At 38.5% G+C, this 23,206-nt stretch overlaps 1 protein-coding gene across 4 annotated transcripts in view; it reads right to left on the reverse strand.

The window, feature by feature from the left end:
- The window catches only part of AKAP7 (A-kinase anchoring protein 7), a 155,017-nt gene that overhangs the window by 101,576 nt on the left and 30,235 nt on the right, over positions 1–23,206 (reverse strand). For all 4 annotated transcript variants that reach the window (XR_009354636.1, XM_059177537.1, XM_059177538.1 and 1 more), the window contains exons 4-5: positions 21,560–21,696; positions 14,335–14,495 (exon numbers count right to left, since the gene is read on the reverse strand). Coding sequence is in view for 3 of the 4 variants with exons in the window: in XM_059177537.1 (XP_059033520.1) it covers positions 14,335–14,495; positions 21,560–21,696 (298 nt within the window). In the remaining variant the exon portion in view is untranslated. The remainder of the gene's footprint in view (positions 1–14,334; positions 14,496–21,559; positions 21,697–23,206) is intronic.

Here is a 23,206-nt window from a genome sequence, read left to right on the forward strand (position 1 = left end):
GAACTGTCAGAGAATGCTGGTACATCATCCATCAGGGTTTCTATTTTTTTTTTTTTTAAAGAATTTCTTTATTTATTTGAAAGAGAGAGAGCATGAGTTGGCGGCGGGGAGGGGGGGGCGGTACACAGAGGGAGAGGGACACATAGAGTCCTTGCAAAGTGCAGAGCCCCATGCAGGGCTCAATCCCAGGACCCCAAGATCATGACCTGAGCTGAAGTCAGATGTCTAAATGACTGAGCCATCCAGCCCTTACCCCAATCAGGGATTCTAGACACCAGGACTGGATTTTACCATCATACAAAGATTTAGACATGAACATAAATAAGGGAAGAGAGACTATGTAAGGTTCAATGTTCTTTCAATTATACTTTCGTGTTTACATCATACATTTTTCACTGGTTTATACATCCATTTAAAAGATATTTATTGAACCTCTGTTATATAGCAGGCTCTGGGGATACAAAGATGAAAGATTCCCTCAAAGAGCTTTCACTCTAGTTGAGGAATGTCAATTTCTAAACAATCAAATGCAATGAAATATTACAGTTTCTACAGTAGATATCCATCTATAGAATATGGGGGAGATTAGGGGAGAAAATGGTCATTTCTATTTTGAAGAAATCAGAAAAGCCTTTATTTTGGAAGTAACCTTTGAAATGAATTTTATAAAAGATCAACAATACTGTTTGAAAAAGAAATTAAGAAAACAATTCCATTGACAATAGTGCCAAAAATAATAAAATACTTAGAATAAACTTTAACAATAGTGCCAAAAATAATAAAATACTTAGAATAAACTTACAATATGATACTGGAAGAAATTGAAGAAGACACAAGTAAATGGAAAAGATTTCACGTTCAGGTACTAGAAGTCCTAATATTGCTAAGATGGCAATACTACCAAAAATCATCTACAGATTTAATGTAATTCCTACAAAAGTTCCAATGACACTTTTTGCAGAAATAGAAAAAAAAAATCATCCTAAAATTCATATGGAATCTCAAGGGACCCTAAATAGCCAAAAAACTCTTAACAAAGAAGAACAAGGTTGGAAGTCTCACACTTCCTTGTTTCAAAATTTACCACAAAGCTACAGGAATCAAAACAGTGTGCTCAGAGCTGTCAAAATGGCTAAAATCAAAACCCCAAGAAACAACAGGTGTTGATGAGGATGTAGAGGAAAAGCAACCCTCTTACACTGTTGGTGGGAAGGCAAAAAGGCAGCTACTGTGCAAGACAGTATGGAGGCTTCTCAAAGAGTTAAAAATAGAACTACATTACAATCTCGCAATTGCACTACTGAGTCTTTATCCAAAAAAGGCAAAAAACACTAAGAGGGATACATGTATCCCATGATTATTGCAGCATTATTTACGATAGCCAAGATATGGAAGCAGCCCAAGTGTCCATCAATAGGTAAATGGATAAAGAAGATGTGGCATACATACAGTGGAATATTATACAGCCATAAGAAAGAATGGAATCTTACTATTTGCAACAACATAGATAGAACCAGGGAGTCTAACGCTAAGCAAAATAAGTCAGAGAAAGACAAGTACCATAAGATTTCACTCAAATGTGGAATTTAAGAAACAAAACAAATGAACAAGGATAAAAACAAGAGTGACAAACCAAGAAACAAGACTCTTAACTCTAGAGAACAAAGCGATGGTTGCCAGAGGGGAGGTTGGTGGGGGGGATGGATGAAACAGGTGATGGGGATTAAAGAGTGCACTGAACCTGATGAGCACTGAGTAATGTATAGAGCTGTTGAATTATTATATTGTATACCTAAAATTAATATAACATTGTATGTTAATTATACTGAAAAAAAAAACCCATACACAACAGTGTGGTACTGACAAAAAGTCAAATCTATAAACCAATGCAATAGGAAAAAGAGCACAGAAAAAAAACCCTCTTGTATATGGTCAAATGGTTTTCAGCAAAAATGCCAAGACCATTCAGGGGGAAAGGACATTCTTAACAAAGAGTATTGGGAAAACTGGATAACCACATTGTAAAAGAATGAAGTTAAACCTTCACCTTATGTCATATACAAAAATTAGCTCAAAATGGATCAAAGACTAAACTAAACATAGAAGCTAAAACTATAAAAGCCTTAAAAGAATACATAACTTCATGATCGTGGATTTAGCAACAACTTCTTAGATATGACTCCAAAAACACAGACAACAAAAATAAAAATAGATTAATTAGACTAAACTAAAAACTTCTAAAAAGTTAAAAATTAAAAAACTAAAAAGTTAAAAATTAAAGCTGGACAGAAGAGAAATACATTCTATTTAAATAAGTGATAGCATAAGTTCTGAATGTTTTCAAATGTACCAGTTACTGTAAGATTGCTGGTGATTAATACAAGATTCATAAATATTGAGATAATTAATTGCATTTAAATATTTTAAAATATATAAAATTCATGAACCCCTTTAAGAAAAATAAATCTTTCCATCAAAGGAAATGATCTGTAGAATGCAAAGGCAATCTACAGAATGGGAGAAAATATCTGAAAATCATGTATCTGATAAGGAATAAATATCCAGAATATATAAAGAAATGCTACAACTCAGGATGCTTGGGTGGCTCAGTTGGTCAAGCATCTGCCTTCGGCTCAGGTCATGATCCCAGGGTCCTGGGACTGAGTCCCACATCAGGCTCTTTACTCGGTGGGGAGCCTGCTTCTCCCTCTGTCTTCCCTGCCTGCCACTCCCCCTGCTTGTGCTCTCTTTCTGACAAATAAATAAAACCTTAAAAAAAAAAAATAAAGAACTCCTACAACTCAACAAAAACAAAAAGTCTCATTAAAAATATCAATGAAGAACAAATAGACATTTCTCCAAAGAAGGTATACGATAATAAGTCAGCAAGCATACAAAAAGATGCTCAAAATCACTCTCAATAGGGGAATGAAGATCAAGGTCACAGTGAGATATAACTTCAGACCCATTAGAATGACTACCATCAAAACAAAACAAAACAAAACAAACAAACAAACAAAAATACTTCTGGGCTCTAGGACAACACCTACATTTCTGGCTCATGTTGTTCCTTGTAGGAGGGTGGAGAGGGTTACCAAAGTAGTAAATACGAAAGCAGAAACAAGGTTAAGCAGTGAAGAAGAAGGTTCAGAAACGTGAATATACACTTAAGAAATAAAGAAGCAAGTCAATAAAATACACTGAGAAGAATAATATATCTTAAGAGAGGTTAAAAAAGAACCAAGAAAGTGGTTTCTCAGTAGCAAAAAAGAGAAAGAAGGGAGTGCTCCGCTATGTGACTCTAGAGCATCTATTAGATTTAGGTATTAGAAAGCCATTGGCGGCCTGTGGTGTGACATGGTAGGCTATTACCCACTGACTGCAGGAGCTGAGACAAAGGAGAGTAAGCACACGTAAAGAACTGGAGACAGATACCACAGGCGAGGCTTTTACAGATTCTGGCTCAGAAGGGAAGGAGAGGTTCAATGCAGGAACCATAGGAAATTCAAGGTCAAAGGAGTGCAGAGTTTTCTGTTATTTCTTGGGCTTTTTTATATTGTTTCTTGTTTGTTTATTTGTTCAGGGCTAAGAAAGGCGTAATCAAGCTAACAAAGTTGGGGAAATGAGCTGATGAAGAGGAAAGGCTGGAAATACAGAAGTACCTGCAAGAGAAGAAGGAACTAGTAGAGCAAGATCCAGATTGCAAGGTCAGATCAAGAACACAGCTGAAGAGATTTAGTCTTTGATAGACAGAAGACATCTCTTTTCCTAAAACTACATGGGATTTAAAAAGCCAAATGTGCTAGCAGTAGGTTTACTATGTACAGGGAACAAATGAAGCAGGTCCTAGCCTCAGCTTTATCTGTGGAGGGAAGAGGAGAAGGTTAAGGGAACTTAAGGCTGGAGCGGTGACAGGAGGCAAGGGAAAGAATAAAGGAGGAGCAGTGGGACAGCTGAACAGGATGCTGCTGAGTATGGAAAACTTATACTTGCAAGAGAACCATTCTACAGGACTGTACGATTTCTTCATTTTTCTCACGCATCTGATAAAACGACTCATTAACTAACATGTGTTACATGTCACACATTCTAGAAGATACTAAGTAAACAATTGTCAACAAAATAGTCCTGATCCTTGCCATCATGGAGCTTCATCCAGGAAACACCGTCAAACAAAATTACACACTTAACAACCTGTGATGATCCTGTGAAGGAGACACACCAGGTACAGTGACAAGAGGACTCACATATGAGGAGACTCTACAGGGCACAGGGAAACGCTCTCCAAGACAGTGACATTTGAGCTAAAGAATGAAAAGGTCAGGGCACCTGGGTGGCTCAGTGGGTTAAGCCTCTGCCTTCGGGTCAGGTCATGATCCCAGGGTTCTGGGATGGAGCCTCGAATCAGGCTCCCTGCTCAGCGGAGATCCTGTTTCTCTCTCTCTCTGCCTCTCTGGCTACTTGTGATCTCTGTCAATAAATAAATAAAAATCTTAAAAAAAAAAAAAGAAAGAATGAAAAGGTCTAAATAAAGGGTCTACTCAGACACAAAAGTTCCAAGGCAAGAACAAACTTGTTAAGTCCCTGATGAACCATGATGACACAGGAGACAGGGGCCGGGGACCCAGACGGAGATACCATGGACCACAGCAAGGAGTCCAGAGTTTATTTTGCCCATGTATTGGGGTAAAAAAGCAAATGGCTGAATTGATCTACCTTTGGTGTTTGCCAGCCTGGTGAAATAGACAAGAAGACAGGACAAGAAGAACCACCAACAGAGTGATGCACCATGAGGCCATGACCAGTTTAAGAAGGAATAAACTATGTTGGTAAGAAGAGGAGACCAGAGACCTCAGTGAGGTTCCACAGCATGAGTAGCAATGGAAAGAAAATGAAACAGCACAAATGGTAGTAAGTTAGGGTGCTAGGTAGCTATATCCAATTTACAGTCTTGGAAATAGAATAATTCTGGAGGATGAATAGCCAAAAGGTTTCACCATGCTTATGAACAGCTAGATCAGAGTATGAGTATTTGAGTATATCTTCAAAGAAGTCAAAGGATTTTAAGAAAAGCAATTTCTGTGGTGGTAGCAGGGGGAGTGGTGAGGACTTATCATTATTATTAATGATAACAGTTACCATTTATTTACCATTGTATATGGGCCAAACACTGTGCTAAGCACCTCATGCACATCATCCCATTTTATCTTGAGAACAGTCACTATTGTGCTCATTCTACAAATAAGGAAACCAAATGCAATGGCAGTTCCAAAAGACTCCACAGCCACAGCTCACTTTGAGCCAGGATGTTTGGATGGTTGTGTTCATGGTGCTGCAAGAAAGCGTCACAATGTGAGCGAGGAAACAAAGTGTTCAAAAAGCGAGAGGAAATAATTGGACAACAGCAAAGAGGAGAGGTAGAGGGTAACCAAACTCTAACAGCATGAACTACCAATAAGAAAAGGCTTGTCTGTGAGGGCTGAACAGGTACAAAGCAGCATAGAACTAAGAGAACACGGTTGACATCTCTGGGCCCCTGGGTGTGAGGCTTTGGTGGAAAGAGCTGTGATCTCAGATTAGCAAATAGATCAGCTGAGGCAAGAAGGTAAAGGGGATGCTCCTGAAAATTGGGAGTCCACTTGCTAATTTACAGTGTAACTGAGTGTAGGAGTCAAAAGTATAAGTTTCCAGTTATAAGTAAGTCAGGGGATGTAATGCATAACATGGTGTCTGTACTTAATAATGCTGTATTGCATATTTGTAGGTTGCTAAAAGAATAAATCTTTTTTTTAAGATTTTATTTATGTATTTATCTGAGTGAGAGAGAAAAAGAGAGCTCATGCACAAGCAGGGATAAACTGGGGGCGGGAGGAACAAGCAGGACTCTAGGCTCAGCGCAAGCAGGACACAGGGCTCAAACCCCTGGGAGCAGGACCTGAGCAGAGGCAAAACCAAGAATCAGGTGCTCAAACAAGCCACCCACGTGCTACAAGAGTAAATCTTAAAAGTTTTCATCACAAGGAAAAAATTTGTAACTATGTGAAGTGATGGATGTTAACTAGACTTATTTCACTATTTATAAATAACAAATCATTACCTTGTAAGCCTGAACTAATATAATGTCATGGGTCAACTGTACCTCAGTAAAAGAATATGTCTAACAAAGGAACAGTAAAATAAATTAGGAAGCAATGGAATATTATATAATCAGTAAAAATGCTTTTGTAAACTATTTCATGGTGATGATGATAGCTGACTTGAGAGCATTTATTCTGTACCAAATGCTGTTCTTTATGTAATTATATTTCACACATATATTATAATGAATAATAGTAATAATTTTTTTAAAAAGGCATACAGAATTTAGAGACAGACTGCCTGGATTTGAGTCCTGGCTCTACAACTTACTAACAAATTATTTAGCCTCTTTTTGCCTCAGGTTCCCTATCTATAAGATGCACAAGATAATAATGGTTCCTATCTCATAGAGTTGCTAAAATTAAATAAGTTAATATTTGTAAGATGATTAGAATAATGACACAAGGTAAACCCATTTAAGTGTTTGACTGAAAATCAAGTAAAATAAAAGTAGGGATATAGGGAACCATAATATACCACTCCAAAATATGTCATTTTGGCACAAGAATTTTGAGCAAATGAGAATCAGTAGATGCAGAAAGAAATCTTCCCATATCTTCCCTTATCTGACTACAAGCAGATACTTCTGAAAAATGACACTGCCCAAAACCCTCTTACCCAGGAAAGTTTTTTGGCCAAGATGGACCTGTACAAACCTTACTATGTTAGAGCCTCCCACATTTTTACCTTCTTACAATCTGTCACCCCAGAAAGCCTAAAACCTTTTTCTTCATCTTATCACTTCTCTATAAAGTTACTGTTCTTCCATTAAGATGTGTATCAGCCCAAGTTCTAACCACTCTTTTGAGTTACTCTTCACAGAGTCTTCTCTACAAGATATGTACTGCACATGTTAATAAATACATGTTTTCTGTTAATACATGTTTTCTGTTAATCTTTTGTCAGCCTAATTTTACAGGGTCTCTGGGGGACAATCCAGGAGGGTAGAAGGAAAAACACATTTCCTCCCCTACTGGGACAGTAGAAAGGGCTAAAAGAGCCATGTGAAAGGACAGGAAGTGTGGGGACCTTTCCCTAGAGGAGCCTGCACACAATAGCAGGGCACGCAAAAGAGGCTCTGAAGGTCTCAGTGGTACAGGGTTGTGATTTAGATATCCTGATGGGGGAGAAAAGGTGGTCTTTGCTTCTTCCTCCTTTTTTTTTTTTTTAAGATTTTTATTTATTTAACAGAGAGTAAGAGATCACAAGTAGGCAGGGGGGTGTGGAAGCAGGCTCTGGCTGAGCAGAGAGCCCAATGTGGGGCTCAGACAGGATCCTGAGATCATGACTTGAGTGGAAGGCAGAGGCTTAACCCACTGAGTCACCCAGGTACCCCAAGGTCTTTGCCTATTGTAAATGAAGTATGGTGAAGATGTTCTGATGTTTCTGAAGAGAGCCTAATCTAGGCCATGAAGGGAAGGATGCTCATTTGCCTGTGGTGGTGAGAAGTCCAGGACTTCTACTATCTTCTGTGATAGAAGGTATTATATTTCTTCTGTCACAGAGCAGCCTAGAAAGGTCCAAAGATATTAGCAACCAAACAGATTCCCCACAAGGAGCAGAAAACACAGGGCACATGCTCCCTATCTTTTGGGGGAAATGACAGTCAACATAAGAGAAAGTGTAATGTTCAAATGAACATCCTAAAAACCTTTCACTTTTCCTTATATGAGATTATATTCCATTTATTTATTTGGCAGACAGATCACAAGCAGGCAAAGAGGCAGGTAAAGAGAAAGGGGGGAAAGTAGGATCTCCGATGAGCAGAGAGCCTGATGCAGGGCTCAATCCCAGGACCCTGAGATCATGACCTGAGCCAAAGGCAGAGGCTTTAACCCACTGAGCCACCCGGGTGCCTCTCTAATACACATCTTAACAAAATTACGAAACTACATTTTGCTTAAATTAAATAAATGAATGAAATCACATATTCATTTCTACACAAAAAGCTTCACAGTAAAATTTCATCATTGTAAGATGTGGAGAAATGCCATATAAATGCATCATTTTCAGTATCTTCTTAGCTCTATGAGCTACCATGTACTGCTAAGAAAGGAGAAAGTAGGTGCTGTTTTATTCTGCAAAAACAGGATCTCTCAAGGTCAAGATAGGAAGCTGACACAAGAGTTCTGATGCCACGTACCTTACTAACTTCCTCAAGCAACTATCCCATAAACCTACATGGACACGGTGTACAAAGATGGGCTTGCTCTCTTCAGCCCATTATGCATCTACCAGAAGTAACAGTTAGCAGCAGCACATCTGGATGCATAATTCAATTACTGATGGTAAAAGCACATATATTCAGACTGTATTGGTCTGAATATGAATGAAGAAGAATTTTCTTCAATTTTACATATTAAAAATTCTAAATTATTCTTTATCAGGAAATTTTTCAGCAATGAACTCAAATATTAGGGCCTAAAATTTGGTTCTTTTTTCAAAACAACTATATAATATTTCAAGAATTTGTTTCTTTTAACTTATAAATGTTAAAACTCTAGGAAAATTAAATAAATCAGACTATTCATGAATTATAATTTTTGACAACTTTTCAAGTTAGTTTTACTTCATAATATGTACTTAAACTTCTTTATCAATACTTTAATAATTATGTTTATTTTCTTTAAAAATTCTCCTCTCCATTAAGCCAATCTAGCTCTGCCTTCACTATTTTGAACAAATAAGATAATATCCTTGTATTGGCATATACACACACACAGTTTATTACAATTTTAAGAAATGTAATATTCTGGTCAATTCTAAAAGTAGGAATATATTATTTGAATAAGTAGTTTATAAAATGTGACACAAAGACAAATTACATTATTTACTAATACTATTGACCTAAAGCAATACTAAGGCATTCTTGTCAAAATAAATTTAATGAAGTGAAATTTTGACAAAAATTCTGTGTATTGAACATTCTATCTGAACACTATATATATATGGAGTCTCAGTCCATTTACTGACTAAACAACAATGCAAATTTTCCATATACACATTTTTCTTATAAAAGTTCATGAAAACTGTAATCAAAAGTAACAGTTCAAATGACACATAAAAGATTAAAAGCAAGCATAACAAACAGTGATTATATGAGGACAGAATGCTATTCTTCCTCTATTTTCCATTTTTGTAATGTTTGTTTAAATTTTGGAAAAGTATATATATTTTTAAGCAACAGTCTCTTGCATCAAGAAAAGAATTACAGGGGCAGTGGCCTTTCCTAAAATGACAAACCAACACCCTTGGGCTCATAGTCACACTAAAGCTGGCAAGATTTCACATTCCTCAGCACACAATGGATCTTTCATCAATACTGGAAACTGCCTTTGTGAGAATATTTGCTAAGAATGAATGGAATTCTCAATGTTGTAAGCACCCATTGAATTATTTAAAAGAACAATGAATGAATGACTAAATAGAAATGTTTCTTGACCTCAGGGATATTTATATTCCTAAAGAAAAAACCTAAATCTAGCATTTTATCCAGAGCAGTTAGGCAGAACAGATTAAGTTTGTTAACTACAGCCACTGGTTCTCAAATGCTTTGTTATCAAAACTATTAGAGTCACCTTTTTCTTGACCAACTAATAATTTTAAGTACTTCTCAACTCATAAATATTGTTTGCAAGTTTGCTGATACGTTCTTTGCTCCATGAAAGAAAACTTAACCAACAATGAAATGAAACTTGATCCTCAATGTCTCCCTTCACCCCAAAAAGAAGCACTTTTGTTTTTTGTTTTTCTGGGTTTTTTAAATTATTTATTTATTTATTTAAGTAAGCTCTGTGCCCAGTATGGGGCTCAAACTTATGATCCCAAGATCGAGTCACATGCTCTTTGGACTGTGCCAGTTAGGCACCCCAAAAGATGAACCTCTGAATGAGTAACTATAAAACTAGATAAAGACAATCTAATACTAAGTTTTAAAAAAAAAGTTTAGGGGCGCCTGGGAGGCTCAGTTGTTAATCATCTGCCTTTGGTTCAGGTCATGGTCCCTGTGTCCTGGAATGGAGCCCCGCATTAAGCTCCCTACTTGGCAGGAAGCCTGCTTTTCCCTCTCCCACTTCCCCTTGTGTTCCCAATCTCACTGTGTCTCTCACTGTCAAATAAATAAATAAAATATTAAAAAAAAAAGTTTATGTCTCAAAAACTCATATACATGCTATGGTTAAAAAGACATATTCTTTGGAAGAATATAAGGAAATAATAAACACTGACTTCAGGATGATGGTTAGCATAAATGAAAGATGGCCATGGGATGGATTAATGAAAAGGATAATACAGTTAAGATTATTACCAGTAGTCGGAAAACTATAAAGTACTCATGAAAGAAATTGAAGAAGACACAAAGAAATGGAAAAATGTTCCATGCTCCTGGATTGGAAGAATAAATATGGTGAAAATGTCTATGCTACCTAAAGCAATCTACGCATTTAATGCAATTCCTATCAAAGTACCATCCATCTTTTTCAAAGAAATGGAACAAATAATTATAAAATTTATATGGAACCAGAAAAGACCTCGAATAGCCAAAGGGATATTGAAAAAGAAAGCCAAAGTTGGTGGCATCACAATTCCGGACTTCAAGCTCTATTACAAAGCTGTCATCATCAAGACAGCATGGTACTGGCACAAAAACAGACACATAGATCAATGGAACAGAATAGAGAGCCCAGAAATAGACCCTCAACTCTATGGTCAACTAATCTTCCACAAAGCAGGAAAGAATGTCCAATGGAAAAAAGACAGCCTCTTCAATAAATGGTGTTGGGAAAACTGGACAGCCACATGCAGAAAAATGAAATTGGACCATTTCCTTACACCACACACAAAAATAGACTCAAAATGGATGAAGGACCTCAATGTGAGAAAGGAATCCATCAAAATCCTTGAGGAGAACACAGGCAGCAACCTCTTCGACCTCAGCCGCAGCAACATCTTCCTAGGAACATCACCAAAGGCAAGGGAAGCAAGGGCAAAAATGAACTCTTGGGATTTCATCAAGATCAAAAGCTTTTGCACAGCAAAGGAAACAGTGAACAAAATCAAAAGACAACTGACAGAATGGGAGAAGATATTTGCAAACGACATATCAGATAAAGGACTAGTGTCCGAAATTTATAAAGAACTTAGCAAACCCAACACCCAAAGAACAAATAATCCAATCAAGAAATGGGCAGAGGACATGAACAGACATTTCTGCAAAGAAGACATCCAGATAGCCAACAGATACATGAAAAAGTGCTCCATATCACTTGGCATCAGGGAAATACAAATCAAAACCACAATGAGATATTACCTCACACCAGTCAGAATGGCTAAAATTAACAAGTCAGGAAATGACAGATGCTGACGAGGATGTGGAGAAAGAAGAACCCTCCTACACTGTTGGTGGGAATGCAAGCTGGTGCAACCACTCTGGAAAACAGCATGGAGGTTCCTCAAAATGTTGAAAATAGAACTGCCCTATGACCCAGCAATTGCACTACTGGGTATTTACCCTAAAGATACAAACGTAGTGATCCGAAGGGGCACGTGCACCCGAATGTTTATAGCAGCAATGTCCACAATAGCCAAACTATGGAAAGAACCTAGATGTCCATCAACAGATGAATGGATCAAGAAGATGTGGTATATATACACAATGGAATACTATGCAGCCATCAAAAGAAATGAAATCTTGCCATTTGCGACAACATGGATGGAACAAGAGCGTATCATGCTTAGCGAAGTAAGTCAAGCGGAGAAAGACAACTATCATATGATCTCCCTGATATGAGGAAGTGGTGATGCAACATGGGGGCTTAAGTGGGTAGGAGAAGAATAAATGAAACAGGATGGGATTGGGAGGGAGACAAACCATAAGTGACCCTTGATCTCAGAGAACAAACTGAGGGTTGCTGGGAGGAGGGAGGTTGGGAGAAGGGGGTGGGATTATGGACATTGGGGAGGGTATGTGCTTTGGTGAGTGCTGTGAAGTGTGTAAACCTGGTGATTCACAGACCTGTACACCTGGGGATAAAAATATGTTTATAAAAAATAAAAAATTAAAAAAAAAAGAAGTTTACAGTGAGGAGTGAGGGACACAGGCAAGTAATGACAATACAATATGATAGTGCAAAAAAAAAAAAAAAAGATTATTACCAGTGTCCTAGCTTTTGTTTCATGGATTTTGTTTGTGTTTTTTGTTTGGTAGCAGATTCCCAGATGATTATGATACCATTTTAAAATAGAGATGGATGATGGATGGTTGATAGATTTAGATAGACAGAAGGATCGATAGATCAAGTAAAACAAGTATGGACCAATGATGAGTATATTATGAACCAAAAATCACTAAACCTGAAATGAAAGGACATGAAACTATCCACCACAATATGAAAACAAAAATTCTTGACAACATGTGGATTAACATCCAAGCTACAATCTCTGGATCAACTCAAAAGTCATTCATCCAGATTCTGTAATTTTCTTCTTCCACTTCACTAAACACTTTCAATTATGCTGCACAAAGTGACCAGTGAGACTTTCTAACATCATCAATGGACCTTCTGCAAGGAGAGTAGTACCTAAACAGAAAGGGGCAAAAAAAAAGCACAGAGGAAAATGCTGCTGTCTCACCTATGGACTCTCTGGAATGGGGCTGAAAACGCCCACAAGCCTCTGAATAGGCAATTGGTGATTCTTATCCATACTGCCAATACTTATTAAGCGCTAAGTATATGTCAAATGTCATGAAAAGCACTAAAATCCTTCAGATTCATGATTAGGACAGTCCGAACAGATTCTTATGTCTAGCCCATCGCGTTCCAGACAGCCCAGAATCAACATATCCTCAGGTCAAAGAATCAAGATAGTACACAGTCACAGTGGAAAACAGTATGGAGGTTCCTCCAAAATGTAAAAACAGAAACATCATATGATCCAATAATTCAATTTCTTTTTTTTTTAAGATTTTATTTATTTATTTGACAGAGAGAGATCACAAGTAGGCATAGAGGCAGGCAGAGAGAGAGAGAGGAGGAAGCAGGCTCCCCGCTGAGCAGAGAGCCCGATGCAGGACTCAATCCCAGGACCCTGAGATCATGACCCGAGCCGAAGGCAGCGGCTTAACCCACTGAGCCACCCAGGCACCCCGATAATTCAATTCTTGAGTACCTACCCAAAAACAAAACCAATCATGTCAAAAAAGACCTATGTACTGCTATGTTTATTACAGCATTATTTACAGTAGCCCAAATATGGAAGCAACCCAAGAGCCCATCAATAGACAAATGGATAAAGAAGATGTGGTGTATATAAAACAGAGTATTCCACAACCATAAAAAAGGATGAGATCATGCCATTTGAAACAACATGGATGGACTTACATGGTATTATGCTAAGTGAAATAAGTCAGGCAGAGATAAATATCATATGATTCTACTCATTAGTAGAATCTAAAAAACAAATGAATAAACAAACAAAAAAGAATCAGACCTATGAATACAAAGACCAAAATGATGGCTGCAGTAAGGGAGAAGGGTAGGGGGTTGGGTAAATGGGTGAAAGGTAGTGGGAGATACAGGCTTCCAGTTATGGAATAAGTCATGGGAGTGGTGTATGGGTGGCTAGTCAGTTAAGTGACCTGCTCTTGGTTTCAGCTCAGGTCATGGTCTCATGGGTCATGAGATCAAGCCCCACATCAAATTCCCTGCTCAGCAGAGAGTCTGCTTGAAATTTTTTCCCTCTGCCCCTCCCTCCCAACTCCATGCTCGCTCTCTTTCTGTCTCTCTCTAAAGTGGATAAATAAATCTTAAAAAGAAAAAAAAAAGTCATGGGAATAAAAGTTACCACATAAGGAATACAGTGATATGGTAATAGTTACATATTGGGTAAGATGGTAGCTACACTCGTGGTGAACATAGCATAATGTATAAACTTGTCAAATCACCATGTTGTGCACCTGAAACTAATGTAACATTGATGTCAACCATACTCAAAAAAAATAAAATAAAATAACTTTTAGGTACGTTATTTGGCTTCTTACCTATACATGCAAATGCTGAAGCAGCTCCTTTATAAAGTAAGATTAGAATGGCTCCCCAAAGTTAAAAGATTTCAAATCTCTATTACAAGAATTGGGGATGAGGAGGAGATTTTCCCAACAGATTAGATTTCACACAGAAGTGTTGCTATTTATCTTACCTGCTATCTCCAAAAGTGAGTTTACATGATCTCCTTCTGCCAGCTTGACAAATCCAACCTGATTTCTAAAACTGTCAATCCCTTGAAAGGGCAAAATCAATTGTTTTCCTTGGAGGATTTCTTCTATGAATGGTTTTAATTCCAAAAGAGCACCAATACCACTGGTAAGAGAAAATACAATTTTCAGTAACATATTAAGTAATAAAATATATAAAACAAAACAATCAGTTTTAGATAATTTTTTTTAGTTTTAGATAAATTTTAATATTTGTTCTAGTTGAAGCACAAAAATAACTTCAAAACCTAATCCATATGATGAAAATAGTTATTTTTTTAACTTTTATTTTTCTTACAATGTTCTGTTAGCCAACATACATCATTAGTTTTTGCTGTAGTGCTAAATGATTCATTAGTTGCATATAACACCTCGTGTTCATCATTACACCTGCCCTCCTTAATATCCATCACCCACTTACCCCATCCCCTGACCCCCTCCCTTCTGTAACCCTCAGTTTGGTTTCTGGAGTCCAAAGTCTCACATGGTTTGTCTCTCTCCCTGATTTTTAAACAAAAGTTACAGAAGAAGTGTATTAAATCTTCACTTAATTATAATTTGTATTATATTAAAGACATGAAAGAAAATACTATTTTATAAGTCACCAAGAAGCTTTCACTCAAGGAAACACTACATGGACAACTCAAAAAATATTACTGATAATATATTCCAAAAAGTCTAATACCACAGGATCTTATATTAGATTATGTGGAAAGTTCTGGGCCCTTATTAAAAGTACTAATACAGTATTTACTATCTGCAAATGACTCTACTAAAACTTAATATTCATTATCTCTTAAACTATAATAGCCTCCATAATGAGGTAATACTGTAACTGGATTAAACAAAATACAAGCTTATATTTGCCAACTACAACTATGTAAGTTTATTTCTGTTTAACCTATGTGATTTTAGGATGAACCTTTCATTTTTCTTTGTTTACTTATTTTTATTTTATTATTTATTTATTTATTATTATTTTATTTTATTATAGGACTACGCCTTTTTTCCTTCATAATAACAAGTGAATTAAACATTATCAGGTTTGGAATATTTTGAACATTAGGATAAGTTATTTCTACCTTTAAGAGAATTCTGGTGTAGGAATGTTGTTATGAGAAAAAAATTAAAATCTCACTAGAGGGCAGCAATTACTCCAAAAAGAAATAGGTACATTCTTACATAATGTAGAGAGGGCTTTTAAAACACCCTCCTGCTGCAGTATCAGTAATTTAAACAGTCTTGATCAGTGTGATCTGTTCACCAGTAACTATATGTCACATGTGTGAAAAGAAATTTAGGTATTTTTCTAGCCTTTTCATTTTTCTAAATTAGTTTTCATATAAAGTGTGTAACTGATATCATCCATAACTTCATACTGAGTTCCAATTCTCATCTTTGCCATAAAAAGTATACAATACTTCAAAATACCTTTGGAAAGGTCAACATTTCTCATTGCACCTCCAAACCCACATATTGAATGCACTCTTTCCTGACTGTATGTTCATCCAAAGAGACACAGTGTACATATTTCTACTGCAAGACTGTCCTTCACTGTATGCTGGGAGTTAGAGCTTGTGAAAGTCAAATGGCCACTTCTGGTTCACCTTTCATAAACTGGGGAATTCAAGATACTCATTTTAAATGTAACTATGTACTAAAGCAGGCCATGCTAAAGGTTAGGGCTTTTCATAGACTGTGAATTCTAGATGCCATTTTTTCATTAAAGAAATATAGATGATCTTGGGGTGCCTGGGTGGCTCAGTGGGTTAAAGCCTCTGCCTCCGGCTTGGGTCATGATCCCAGGGTCCTGGGATCGAGCCCTGCATCGGGCTCTCTGCTCAGCAGGGAGCCTGCTTCCTTTCCTCTCTCTCTGCCTACTTGTGATCTTTGCCTGTCAAATAAATAAATAAACTCTTTAACAAAAAAAGGAAAGAAAGAAATATAGATGATCTAAACTCAGTCCAGTTTGTTTTTTTCAGATCTCTAGGAGCATAAACCAATAAATAACTCCCAGTGAGGTATCACTGATCTCCGAGTAAGAAAAACTCATAGTGTCTATTGTTAAGTATCACTAATTTTCAAGTTCTTTTAAATAGAGTATCTTTCCAAGAATGATTTATGGAAAGCCTTCTTTATAGTAAAATGAATAAAAATCATATGCATACATGAAATAGCACTCTGAAACCAGAGTTCAGACCTAAAGATGTATTTGAAATTAAGGCAGGATAGCCACCTTCTCAACTCAGGAGCTGGGTTTGGCCCTACAAATTTCTGTGCCTTTCTTCTACACTGTGAGCAAAGGACTAGAGGTGATATCTAAAGAAATTCATGATTTAAAAAAAAAAATTTTTTTAAGTAATCTCTGCACCCGCCGTGAGGCTTAAACTCACAACCCTGAGATCAAGAGTCGCATGCTCTACTGACAAGGCCGGCCAGGCACCTTGAAGAAATTCATGATTTTTAAAAAATGCTTCTGCATACTCCATATCCAACCCACTGATCAGTGTATCATTAAACAACTAAATAATGATACTAGATTTTAAAAAGTAGGAACACAGAACAAGGAACTGATAACATAGATGTCAGCATATTATACAGTGGAGGATGAAAGGTAAAATTAAAAGATTCGTATAAATAATGTTTTACCAGTAAACTCAACCAGTTTCTCTCTCACTATATAGCTACCAAAAGTGAAGTCACATCTTGATTCTGTTCCTCATTTAAAAGTTAACACTGTTAGGGGGCCCGGGTGGCTCGGTCCACTTAATGAGTGGCTGACTCTTGATTTAGCTCAGGTCATGATCTCAGGGTCCTGGGATCCAGCCCCGTGTTAGGCTTCCCACTCAGCAGGAAGTCTGCTGGAGGATTCTCCCTCTCCCTCTGCCCCTGCCACGTGCGTGCTCACGCTTTCTCTCTCAAATAAATACATGAATCTTTAAAAAAAATAAAAATAAAAATAAAAAAATAAAGGGGTGCCTGGGTGGCTCAGTCATTAAGTGTCTGCCTTCGGCTCAGGTCATGATCCCAAGAGTCCCGGAACCAAGCCCTGCATAGGGCTCTCAGCTCGGTGAGGAGCCTGCTTCTCTCTCTCCCACTCCCCCTGCTTGTGCTCCCTTCTCGCTATGTCTCTCTGTGTCAAATAATAAATAAAATTTTCAACAATATAAATAAATAAATAATAAAAACACTGCCACAGACACTTCCCTGGCTTCCCAAACTAGTAGCAAATCTTCACTCCTTTGAAATTTCATTAATACTTTTTATCTTATGAAATATACTAGTTTTTAGATTTTTCTATTATAGTAATTTGAGTTCATATGGTATCTAGTCAACTTAATCATATAATCCATGAGCATAAGAGCCATTCCTGGTTGATCTTCATTCTCCCCAAAGCACTCTGTTCAGTATCTTGCATGTGACTGATAACACTGGTTGAGGGGCAAAACATTATCTTGTCTGGATAGCAAACCTCATTTATTTCTTAGATTTTTCATTATAACTTTGTCAAGAAGAATTCCTAAACTGCAAATACCTGGTCACCATCTTCTAGTAGAGAGAATATTCCCAGTATCATAAAGTTGCAGAGGGATGCCACTTCAAACACAAAGCTAACTGGCTACACATTTCTTTTTTTTTTTTTTTTTTTTTTCACAGAACTAAAAGTCTTTGCAAAAAGCCCTCATAAATTTAAAAAATATATATATTTTTAAATCTTAAAAAAAAAAAAAAAATTCCTGGTAAAACATGGGGCTGAATGACGCAGAGTGTCACCATGCTCTCTGCACAGGGATTCTTCGATGTGTAATGCCATGACTTAGGGCAAGACGCTGCTGCCTTGTTCAGAATGGTCCCATGCGCTGCAGATGGCTTAGCGACTGTCACTCCTGCCCATCCAGGGCCCACAGCACTCCTCAATAATCGTGACAACCAAAATACCTCCCCCCCCCCAATATCTCTAAAAGCCTCCTGGAGCAGGCAGTCCAGCCTCCAATGAGAAATGTAGGCAGCACGATACAGTGGAGGCACACCTGCCCCCTCACCTCATCCCCACTGCACACCACGAGTTCATCAGTGGAGGCCACTGAGGTACAGGAAGCCATCCATACCTGCACAGACTGATCTTTCCCACTTCTCTCGTGCCCCTATGCTCATCCTCTCCCTCCTGTCTCTACCCTACCCCTTCCCTTTGCATCTCCCCGCCTTCACACGCACACCCCATGGAGTAATAAGAGAACTGACTAGTTCTGGCTACTAAACTGACCAGGATTTGCTTAATTCCTCAGGCTCTTGCTTCTTCATATGTATAAGAGAGATGGCATTTCTGTGCTGCCTCCCAATACCATTAAGAGAATCGAAGAAAATAGTATTTGTATGGGGGATGGAAGCTGAGGAGCAGAGGCTGATGTAGACATGCCATAAGCCATGGCCAAAACCCCCTTCTGAAACAGAGATAAACTTACACTTACTGATCAGTGGTGATTCAGTATTTTCTAGTTTAAAAAAGTCTCTTTGGGGTGCAATTATTCAGTTAATTCAAACCTCCTTTCAGGAGTTTATCCCTTCACTCTCTCCTCCTTCTTCCCAAGGAATCCAGGATACCCTTCTAAGAGAACTCAGGAAGATCTCTGGACTGCTTGCTGTTTGAGTCCTCAGAGATTCCCATTTCAGAGGGACTGGTCCGGTCATATCCCTGGGTGCCCTGTTTCAGGGTCCATGACAGCATGCTTGTTCCTTCTGGCCATTGTACCAGGTACTGCTAAAGCACAAGATCCCTGCCAGAGTCTCTGATCAAGAAACATGGATGTTGGGGCGCCTGGGTGGCTCAGTGGGTTAAGCCGCTGCCTTCGGCTCAGGTCATGGTCTCAGGGTCCCGGGATCGAGTCCCGCATCGGGCTCTCTGCTCAGCGGGGGGCCTGCTTCCCTCTCTCTCTCTCTGCCTGCCTCTTCGACTACTTGTGATTTCTCTCTGTCAAATAAATGAATAAAATCTTAAAAAAAAAAAAAAGAAACACGGATGTTCAGTGGTGTCCTCATCCCTTACCCAGCTCCAGCTCCTTCTGATTCACAAATTCTTTCTGAGCTGGACTTCCAAGTCCACCCACCAAGGCACAAGAAACTTCTGCATCCATCTTTATGTCTTGACAAACAATGGGGAGTTGTAGGAACGACCCCAGGTCCACCCATTAGAGGTCTTCCTCAACTCTAATCTACCACCTTTGTGACACCACATTCTTCCAGCATTAGTTGAACAGGAACTTCTCCAAAGAGCTTGAGTGTTCCCCGGCCATACCCTGAGAACCCGAAACCAATGTGAGTGTCTCTATCATTCCTAATTCTCTGCTTCGGCACTGGTGGGAGCCGGGGTTGGAAAGAACACTCAACCCCGACAGAGGAGCCAGGACGTTGTGCCTTGCTCCATGCCTCACTGACTCCACCCAGTGGAGTCCTTCCCACCCAGGAAATAAGACTCAGAGCAGCCACCTCAAAGTTGTCTGTGCTTTCACTGACCACAGTGAAGTTCTTTTGAATTTGTTGCTAGTTCGATATCTCCTACTTGCCACCCCTTATACCAGCTCATGAAGAGGAAAGACTGAGGTTCCCCAAGAAAGAAGGAATTCTGCCTCTAAACTGCCTTTGGACTTGAGACTACATCAACACTTCCCTGGATTTTGGACTTGTCAGCCTCCACAGTCACATGAGCAAATTCCTTAAAATAAATTCTGTATGTAAGTGTAGATACAGACATGTCAAGATACAATACATCTAGATATCTATGCAGATATACATCCTATTGGTTCTGTGTCTCTGGAGAACACTAATTCACCGTTCTAACACACACAGGGCACTACTCTTCTCTCAGGCTTTCATCTTCTCACCGTTTTATCTTCCTTGGTTTCTTTTTCTTTAAGAGCACCAGAGTACTTATTTTGTCTTCTCATTTGCAAAGTGAAGAGTGAAAGTGAGTCAAGTAAAAAATCTTCTAGGCCTTTCTGCAATTGCAGGGGGCCCAAGACCTGCTCTTGGGTAGATCAGGTTGGAAGACATCAGAAGACCAATTTCTAGAGACATGAGGGTCTACTGTTTAAAAGACATAACTACAAGAATCATAATTTGGCTCCAGATTTTGAGTTACTACTTCATTGTTTTCTCCCTTTTCCTCACCCTCTTCCTGATGCAAGTCTTGTTCTTCATTCCCTTGTGAAACTATATGTCAGGGTAGAAAATTGAAGTAATCTGCAATAATACATTCTGATCCTGGTTTTCCAAAGAGACAAAGCTCCAGCTTAATTCAGAGATCTATACAGATGATAACAAGGTACAGACAGAGTATCCCAGAGAATTGGGGGGAAGACCAAGGTTTCTCCACTCCAGGCTGGAAAGCAGCTGCCCAAACTTTATGGCACACCTCTAGAATTAGGATTGGGTATTATACAGGCACTCTAAGATTGAGTAAGGTAAAATTGTAATTGTCTACTGACCTAAGGAATGGCTGTTCTAATAACTAATAACACCGGCTGCCTGCTGTGTGCCAGGCTCTATACAAGGAGCTATTACATGTACTGGTACTATTATTTTCCCCATTAATTAAAAAGTGGACAACTGGCCTCAAATCAGGTCTCTATTCAGAGATAGTTGTGCCATGGTTCCATAATCTTTACCAAGAATCCTAACCTAAACGGCCAGTCTCTAGATGCTTACATGATTAACATGGGCAAAGCAACTGCTTAACTAAGGGCTACTATTAGATAACAATAACAGAGTTTAAAAGTCTAGATTAGGGGGTGCCTGAGTGGCTCAGTGGGTTAAGCCGCTGCCTTCAGCTCAGGTCATGATCTCGTGTCCCGGGATCGAGTCCCCCATCGGGCTCTCTGCTCAGCAAGGAGCCTGCTTCCCTCTCTCTCTCTCTGTCTGCCTATCTGCCTACTTGTGATCTCTCTCTGTCAAATAAATAAATAAAAACTTTAAAAAAAAAAGTCTAGATTAGGAGGAATACTTGAATTGTTAATTCTGTACATTGACTATTTTTTTTGTACATTGACTATCAATTGGAATAAATTATAACAAAGAATGATTCCTTAGAATCTCAATGCCTCTGGGTTCTGCTATGCCTATTCATACTGAAGTAATAATCTGAAAGATGACATTCAAGGAAGACATATTACTCACATGTTTACTTCATCTTCATTCAATAATTGCATCACGAGCAGGGTAATATGAAAGGAGCCGTCACTGGTCATTGCTTTGGCTAGTTGCTTATCTTGTTGTATTATCGCGTTTTGCAGAATCTTAATTCCTCTTATAATCTAATCACACATACGCACATATACACATAAAAAAGAGATTAGACAAGCATAATTTCCTTATGGCAATTTGAAAATCAAGAAGAAAAATAAGCAACAATCAAAATTAGAACTATGTCAAGATTCTTCAACCAAGCAATGCTTAATTACCTACTTGTTCTCAAATATCCTGGATAAAATGACTTGGGAAGCTTAATATGATGTATGAGTTTTTAAAACTTATACAATCCTTGTCCATCTTAAAAACATCAAGCCTGGGGTGCCTGGTGGCACAGTCAGTTAAGCATCAAACTCTTGATTTCAGCTCAGGTCATGCTCTCAGGGTCCCAAGATTAAGCCCCATACTGAGTCCTGTGCTCAACATGTAGTCTGCTTAAGATTCTCTCTCTCTCTTCTTCTGTGCTCTCCCTCTCTCCCTCTCTAAAATAAATAAATATATCTTTAAAAAAAAAAAAATCAAGCCCAAGACCCTTATTTTACAAATTGGGTCACTGGTTGGATCCACTGGTTGACAACCTCTCAGTGACCAGGCATCTTTTCAGAAACTTGTCCTTGGACTATGCAGCATGACTCACAATAATTATGATCTTTCTGTAAATAAAAAAAAGTTTCATTCTTGCCACAGAAAGGTCAAACCAGCAGACAACATTCCATTCCTGTTGGAAATATTACTTATTTGTCCCCAAATGAATGTGTCTGAGAACCCATTCTTCATGGCCTTTAAAATTTTTTAGGACAGCAATAATCTCAACAGGAGTGACTATTGTCATTCTTCCAGATGTGTGAGGAGGGGCGTAACCACGGAGGGAGAGTTGCAAAGAAATCCAAACGCTTAGGTCAGAAAAACGATTACAGTGTGCGTGGAGGTGAGAGCCTCGTCTCTCATCAGACTGTCCCCTCTCAGTCTCTGCTCTGAAACAAGCAGGGGAATGATGCTCTTCCCTCCTCCACTTCCAGCTAGGTACAATCCCAGTCAACTTCTCCATGTGAGTGTACTGAAGTTGGTTTGAATGTGAAACAGCAAACTGAGCAACACTCAGAGAACAGAGAGCACATAGAAGCTCTGAAGCAGCAGAATTCGTCAGAGAGAAAAGGGGAAGGAGACGGGGCTGGCAAATGAAGCAGAGTCCATTAAAAAACAGCAGAGATAAGAAACAACGGAATCATGAGCACAGCAGACTGTTCTGATACTAGAGTAGCTGTTTTATCCTGAACAATGTCCCCATTATCTGCAGAATGTGACTGGACAAATCATGAGATGCCGTCCCAGGATCTGACTTCCCATATATATTTCCAATAAATCCGCGTCACTGAAAATAATCTCAGCATTTCTTCCCTCCTTGCCATCTGGAAGACACTGACACAGGAAATTGTTTTTTTCTGGGAGGAAGTTATGCAGTAACACCTAACATACTAGTTCCCAAGGCAAGAGGTCACTTCCATGAAACCTAGCAAAAGAATACTGATAGCTTCATAAAGCGCTCCTGACCTAATAGTGTGCAAAGATCATACA

The sequence above is a fragment of the Mustela lutreola genome, chromosome 6 (genome assembly GCF_030435805.1).
Source record: "Mustela lutreola isolate mMusLut2 chromosome 6, mMusLut2.pri, whole genome shotgun sequence".
In the NCBI taxonomy this organism is placed as follows: Eukaryota; Metazoa; Chordata; class Mammalia; order Carnivora; family Mustelidae; genus Mustela; species Mustela lutreola.